The sequence below is a fragment of the Cicer arietinum genome, chromosome 4, assembly GCF_000331145.2.
Source record: "Cicer arietinum cultivar CDC Frontier isolate Library 1 chromosome 4, Cicar.CDCFrontier_v2.0, whole genome shotgun sequence".
Taxonomy (NCBI): Eukaryota; Viridiplantae; Streptophyta; class Magnoliopsida; order Fabales; family Fabaceae; genus Cicer; species Cicer arietinum.
This window is the reverse complement of record NC_021163.2, coordinates 40,249,019-40,256,844: the sequence shown is the minus strand read 5'-3', so window position 1 is coordinate 40,256,844 and position 7,826 is coordinate 40,249,019. Positions and strand designations below refer to the sequence as shown.

Sequence of the window (7,826 nt, the reverse complement as noted above, 5' to 3'; positions counted from 1 at the left end):
ATTCATGCCAAATATGACATCTATTAGAATATCTTAATTTTGTTCTTATGAACTCTCTTAATTTATATACTCCAAAAAAATTCTTATTTTATGTGATTTTTTTTAAATTTTAAGCTTTAATTTACGTGATTCTTTTTTTTTTATTGATTATAATTTATGTGTTTCTAGATATTATTTTCATTTGAATCTAATAAAAGATATTTTTTCAAAGTAAAAGTCTTACCACTATTTTTTCGAAGAGTCAAATTGACTGTCAATTATTAATGCTAATTTGAAGAAAATAATTGTAATATTCTTTTATTGAAACTTTATCTTACTTTAAGATTTAAACCAATTTTCTGTAAAAAAAAAAAAAAAAAACCAATTTTGGGATACTAATAAGTTATAAAATTTTATTAAGCTTTGAGGAGATTCTTTATTTGGGATACATGATATGATTAGAATTTTGTTTGTTATACTGTTTAATTTTATTTTGTCACTACGATTATTTATAAATACATTTTCCACGCTTAAATTCATGTCACAGACACTTTAGAGATTGGATATTGGTGGTGATTGAAATATACTTAGTGTAACAAGAAAGTGTTATCAAGATGTCTAATCTCACCGAAGAGCTTGTCTACTTAGTGTTACAATATTTTGACGAGGAAGGTTTAAGGGAAACCGCACTCACGTATGTGTCTCTTTCTATGCCACATTGGCAATTCTTAACGTTATTTATTTATTTATTTATGAGTATAACTATTAATTTGTTTAATACTACACATTTAATTATTATTTTAGTTTAAAACCTTTTGTTAATTCACAGGCTAGGGCGTGAAAGCGGGTTGTACTTTGATTTGAAGTATTTTGAGGACTTGGTACTTGCAGGAAAGTGGAATGATGTTGAGAAATATCTTTCGGGATTCACACAAGTTGAAGACAATAGTCACTCAATCAACATATACTTTGAAATAAGAAAACAGAAATACCTCGAGGCACTTGATAGGTAATTAACCATTTTATTCTATACATCAAAGTAGAAATTATATATACACCATAACCTTTTCAAGTGGAAATATAGTGTTTTTTTTGTCTTGTTTTAATCTCTACAATTTTTTTTCAAAAAAAATTTGGACGACCTTAGACTTAAAAAGGTTTAAAACAAATTTAAATACGAATTTTTTTGGCTTAATTGCAGTTTCGGTCCCCTATTTTAGCTGGATCACGAAAATAGTCCCTCCATTTTATTTATTCTCAATTTTGGTTCCTCAAACATAATTTGGATCTATAACTTGATGAAGTGTCATTTTTTAAGCCACATTACACCATTTATTATCATAGATCTCAGGTACAATTGTTACACCACGAGATGTTGACGCATGGTGTGGCTTAAATAAGCGCAAAAAAAATGATATTTCATCAAGTTTTGGATCAAAATTCTGTTTGGGGACCAAAACTAAGAATAAATAAAATAGGGAGGACTATTTTCGTAATTCATCTAAAATAGAGGGACCAAAACTACAATTAAATCAAATTTTTATAAAGTCTATAATTATATTTTAATAAAATTATTAAATTTTTTATGAAAAAATATTTTTTAAACACTTTAGTATAAAATATATATTTTTTATAATAATAAAATATCATTCAATAAAATCAATATAATCAATTTTGTATAATTTTTTTTCTTCAATAGATAATCAAGTCAATTAATTTAAAATTGTTTTACTTGCAGTTTTGGTCCCTCTATTATTATCAATTCATGGAATTGATCATTCTATTTTAAAAGTCGATAGTTTTGGTTTCTCTTTCAGATTTTTGAACTAAAAAATAACGATTTGACATATTTTACATGATGTGACATACAATTCTATTATATAGAATCATAGATGAATTAATTATTCATATATCATTAATTAAATTAAAAATATGAAAAAAAAATTGAAATTAAAATCTAAGTTTTGACGGCGTTTTATTCCAATTTCATAGGTGTTAATCATTCTACACCATCGTATCATATATTACGTTATTTAAAACATATCACATTATCTTTTTTTAGTTAAAAAATCAGAAGAAGAGGCCAAAACTGTCAATTTTTAAAATAGAGGGATCAATTTCGTGAATCCGTATAAATGGAGGGATTAAAACTGCAATTAAGCTTTTAAAATTTGTTAAAATAATTTTAATTTTAGATATGATTTTAATTTTCTTTTAGATTCTAAAATGTTAGAATATAAGATATTTTATTAAGAATTAAAAAAAATTTAAGGATATTTTTTCTTAGAAAATATGGTAAACAGTAATTAAAGATTTTGAATTCGAATTCACGTTTAATCTTTGTCCGTTAAAAAAATATTTAAAAATAATTTGGATGCTTTTTATTAAATAAAAATGTATTTACTTTTAGAGGTGTAAAGGGGTTGTTTTCATAGCTTTGTCGTGGGCCCGCTCCGTTGGTACTACAATATCAATTTACGGTAAAATAAGTCATGCAAGGTGAATCAAACTGACCATATATTGATTATAGTTCTAATTATTTCATCAATATTTCAAGTACTAAATCAATATGGACCCCATATTATAGACACTTAATAAAAAAATATATTATAGGAATAAAATAAAACAAAGATACAATGTAAAAATAAATGAGAAAAATACTCATATCTAATTTCTGTTACATTTCAAATAAGATAATATATGTAGAAGAAACTTATAAAAAAACAAAAAATATCTATGTTTTTAATTCCAATATCATGTTTATTAGTTGGTAATAACTTGATATAGTGTTAATTTTATGCTTTTTTGTCTTAATTCATCAGCAACAACCGTAGCGAGGCTTTAGATATCCTCATGAAGGATCTGAAAATCTTTGCCTCAAGGAATGAAGAACTATTTAAAGACTTGACTCTGCTTTTGAGAATTAACAACATAAGGTGTGATTCAATATTTGTAACATTCTCAATACAATCCTTTTTTATGTGCATAATTTTTTTAATTCTTTTTTGAACCTGATTAGGGAGCATAAATCACTTTCAACGTATCAAGATGCAAATTCTGCGAGGAAGAAAATGATGGATAAAATTAAGAAAGTCATAGAGCAACATCCTATGTTAGATGGAAAATTGAAATTCCCTGCCATTGAAAGTCAGAGGCTTAAACATATGCTAAATGAAAGTCCCACACAACGATTATAAGATTGGCGTGTTGGTTCAATTGAAGAATTAGAAAGTAAAGTGATAAAGAAGTCTTAAGTTTATTCTATCATCAACAAAATATATTTACAGTATTAATAATACTAATTACTTTGACTATTTAATTTAATTCATGTGTTAATTGGCATGTCAAAGGTGATTTTTTTTCCAAACAAATGTGATTTTAGTTTATTTGGTAGGTGGTGTTAATTTATTTTGTACTACCATACATGACTATTTTATACTTTTTTTTTTCTCTTCTTTTCACGTTTCTTTTTATTTTTTTATTTTTATCTTATATTTTTTTCTCTTCCATATTTCAAATGATAAAACCAAAAAGTTATAATTTTTAAAAAGAAATACCAAATATAACATAAAATTTTATGTAATTATTTAAAAAAATTAACTATTTGATTTGATGAAGAAGGGTAAAGCTGTAATTAAAATTATTTGAATTTGGGTTTAAATTAAAAGAAAAAAAATACACCTAAAGAGTATACAATGCCACCTAAAAATGCTACACTATGCTGCACAAAAACTTTTATATATATACACATCAGAATATATTAAATTACTATTCATTTCAACTCTTAGATTAAAATATTAATATTATAAATTTTAACATTAGTCTATAATTACTTTTTATGTTATTAAAATACATAAAAAATTACATTTTAAAAACTCGTGCAACCCATAGAGAGAGCTTATTGTAGAACCTATAGAGAGAACTTATTAAAGTAACTCTCTCCCCAATTAACATCAACTTATTTTATTTTCCAATGAAAGGACCTATTTGTTACCAATATTTGTTGAGTAACCTATGGTCAATCCACACTAAAATCATCCCTAAATTTTAAAGAGAGAAACTTAACTTCTCTCTAAATTCTACTCCCCCAGCTAACCACTTGTTTTATTTTTATGGTTTTCTTCCAAGGTTTCTCTTGCTTTACCCACCTCTCTTGGAGATCTCTCTCTAAATTTTGTTGGAAACCAAAAACATTCTTAATCTGTGAACGAAAACAGAGAACGTTATATGTATTCAATTTTGTGCAATTCAAGTTAGTTTGATTGTATGCAATCAACTAACTAACTAACCACTTAGTTAGTTAGTTAAGTAGAAGGTAGTTAGAAACAATGTAATAGAAGCTATGTATAAATAGCATATTCATCTCAATAAACAATAACACATTTAATTTTCATTCATTCCTTTTTTCTAGTTTTACTTCCATTGCAAGTCAAACACTAACAAGTGGTATCCAGAGCAAGGTTTAGATCCCAAAAAGTGACAAACACGAGTGAAGTGTGAGGATCAAACACGAGTGTAGTGAGAATGGGTTCAAGTGTAAACAATGGAAACTTTCAAGCCCACATGCCACATTTCGATGGAAAAGATTGGGATAGATGGAGAGCGCAAATTCGAGCATTGTTTGGATTTCAAGGAGTGCTGGAAATCATATAGAAAGGTTTTGAAGATCTGGGAACCAATCCAATGGCGGAGCAAAGGTTGAATTTTAAAGAAAACAAGAAGAAAGATTGCAAGGCCATCTCTATTCTTCATCAATGCCTTGACACGACCAACTTTGAGAAAATTTCTGATGCAAGAAGTGCAAAAAAAGCTTGGGACATTTTGGAGAAGTGTTATTCTAGAGGAACCAAGGTCAAGAAAGTGAAATTGTAGACCTTATAAAAATAGTTTGAATTGTTGTAGATGGAGGAACAAAAGAAGGTTTCAGATCTGATTTCAAGATTGAGGAATATCACAAATCAGATGGTTAGTTGTGGCGATAAGCTTACTAAACAAAAACTATGTGAAAAGATATCGAGATCATTGCATCCCAGGTTTGATTATGTTGTGAGTGCAATTGAAGAATCTAAAGACATTTCCATATTGAGTCTTGAAGAGTTGTAGAGAACTCTAGAAGTAAGAGAGTTGAGAATGGATAAAAGGATTGGGGGTAACTCTAGGAATCAGGCATTGGTAGCATATGCCAACAAGAAAGGAGACCAGAAAAAGAAACGGAGGAAGAATAAATTGAAGAAACCTGAAGATAAGTCTGAAACTTCATCAAAATGAGGAAATTCAAGTGGTAAATCAAAAGGAAAATCAAGAAACTTTGACAAGAAGAAGGTGCAATGTTACAACTGTGAGAAGTTTGGACATTTTGCATATGAATGATGGGTTAGCAAAGGAGGGAAACAAAAGAAGAAAAAAGAAGATGAAGCATGTGCTGCTCAAGGATGTTCTTCATTAGACTCATATACAGTCTTGATGTTGGCTACCACAAACGGAGAACGTTCTCTGTTTTCAGCCACAAATGGAGAATATTATCTATTCTCAGACACAGTTTCGTTAATGGCTACCACAAACGAAGAACATTCAAATCTCAGGTATGGTTCCTCGATACTGTTTGTTCCAATCACATGAAAAGTCATAAAGAATAGCTGGTAGATACTGATACATCAAGAAGGAGCAAGATCATGCTTGCTGATGATAAAATCTTGGAAGCTGAGGGAGCTGACAACATGGTGATTAATAGAGGAAATGGGAAGACAATAATGATTGAAAATGTACTGTATGTGCCAAGAATGAAAAGCAGTTTGTTGAGCATTGGACAGCTTATTCAAAAAGGGTTTTAGGTGATCATGAAGAACGACGCCTTAGAAATGTATCATGGGCAGAAGAAGATGATACTCAAGGCTCCTCTTTCAAAGAACAAAACATTTGTCATCAACATACAAGCTGTTGATATTCAATGATTGAAGGTAGCAAGCTCAATTGATGAAAACTGGTTGTGGCATTCAAGATTTGGTCATCTTATCTTCAGAAACTTGCACCAGCTAGGAGTCAAGAAGATGGTGAGTGGAATTCCTAGGATTGATGTCCCTGAGAATGTGTGTGAAGTATGTATGGCAGGAAAAAAATCAAAAAATTCCTTTCAATCACAAGTGCAAGCAACAGCGGAGAACATTCTTGGGGTGATTCATAGTGACATATGTGGACCATTTGAAGTGTCATCATTAAAAGGTAATAAGTATTTCGTAACTTTTATTGATTAATTTAGTAGAATGTTGTGGACTTATTTGATTAAAACCAAAGATGAAGCATTAGAGACATTCAAGAACTTCAAGGTTAAAATGGAGATACAACGTGGAGAATCTATCAAAGTGTTAAGGACAAATGGAGGAGGAGATTATACTTCACATAAATTCAAGGATTTTTATGTCAAGAATGGAATTGAACATGAGGTAATAGCTCCCTACATACCTCAACACAATGGCCTAGCTGAAAGGAGAAATAGAACCATTCTAGACATGACTAGAAGCATGATAAAAGAGATGGGATTGTCACATAAGTTCTGGGGAGAAGCTACATCAACTGTTGTCTACATTCTGAATAAATATCCAACAAAGAAAAAGGAGAAGGTACCAGAAGAGATCCGGAGTAGAAGAAAGCCAGCCGTGGGGCATTTAAGAACATTTGGTGCTCTATGTTTTAAACATGTACCAGACCAGAAAAGAATAAAGTTGCAGGACAAAAGTGAAGAAATGATCTTGGTAGGGTATTGTCCAACATGTGTCTACAAACTGTATGATCCTATCACAGACAAGGTGGTGGTCAGTAGGGATGTCAATATTGTTGAACATGAGAGCTGGAATTGGAAACATAAGCAAATTGCCAGCAAGCAACATTGGGACTGTGAGCAAGCAACCAACGACACAAACCAACCTTCACAAATTCCTTTGCAAGTACATAATAATTAGCATACCCGTGGAAATAGAGATGAAGAGAGAATTGAATCAATCAGATCCCAAAGAACAAGAAAGTCACCAACTCATTTACAAGAATTTGAAGTGTACAATGACAGTGAAGTTGACAGCAGTGGAGATTTAGTTCATTTTGCCTTATTTGCTGATGCAGAACCTTTAAATATTGAAGAGGCGTTGGAGAAAGGACCCTGGAAGAAAGCAATGGTGGAAGTGATCGATTCAATTGTGAAGAATCAAACATGGTACTTAACAGATTTGCCTCCAAAACAGAAGCATATTGGAGTAAAGTGGGTCTACACGTTGAAGTTGAATTTAGATGGAACAATTGCTAAGTACAAAGCTAGATTGGTTTCCAAGGGACCCCTAGAAAGAGCAGGTATAGACTATTCTGAAGTGTTTGCTCCAGTGGCCAGAATTGAAACAGTTAGGCTTGTGATAGCACTGGCATGTGCTAGGGGCTGGCTGATGTGCCAACTTGATGTGAAATCTGCATTTCTGAATGGATGGATGGAAGAAGAGGTGTATGTCTCTCAACCACCAAGATTTGTGAATAAGGGAAAGGATGATAAAGTACTTAGATTGAGGAAAGCTCTATATGGTTTGAAGCAAACACCAAGAGTTTAGAACGAAAAAATTGATTCATTTCTAATTGGCATTAGATTCATCAAATGCACAGCGGAATATGGAGTTTATGTGAAGCATTCCACATTGAATGGAGAGCCTGCAATGATCTTGTCGTGCCTATATGTTGATGACTTATTGGTGACTGGCAGCAGCAGCAAGGCAATTAAAGAATTCAAAGAAATTATGAAGGATGAGTTTGAAATTACAAACTTGGGCAAATTAAGCTACTTTCTGGGCATGGAGTTTGCTGAAACTGAAGAA

General features: G+C 30.9%; 1 protein-coding gene across 1 annotated transcript; it reads left to right on the top strand.

Moving 5' to 3' along the window:
• Window positions 1-593: 593 nt before the first annotated feature.
• Window positions 594-3,281, top strand: LOC101499352 (protein TPR3-like). The gene is made up of 4 exons (XM_004514673.3): window positions 594-673; window positions 809-988; window positions 2,802-2,915; window positions 2,999-3,281. The coding sequence occupies exons 1-4, from the start codon at window positions 594-596 to the stop codon at window positions 3,174-3,176; spliced, it is 552 nt and encodes a 183-aa protein (XP_004514730.1). The 3' UTR covers window positions 3,177-3,281.
• Window positions 3,282-7,826: the final 4,545 nt, after the last annotated feature.

What these genes read in the sequence shown, in the direction of transcription:
- LOC101499352 (XM_004514673.3), top strand. Translation starts at nt 594, where the DNA reads ATGTCTAATCTCACCGAAGAGCTTGTCTACTTAGTGTTACAATATTTT. An exon ending in TTAAGGGAAACCGCACTCAC is followed by an intron (nt 674 to 808) that starts GTATGTGTCTCT and finishes GTTAATTCACAG; the next exon opens with GCTAGGGCGTGAAAGCGGGT. An exon ending in TACCTCGAGGCACTTGATAG is followed by an intron (nt 989 to 2,801) that starts GTAATTAACCAT and finishes TTAATTCATCAG; the next exon opens with CAACAACCGTAGCGAGGCTT.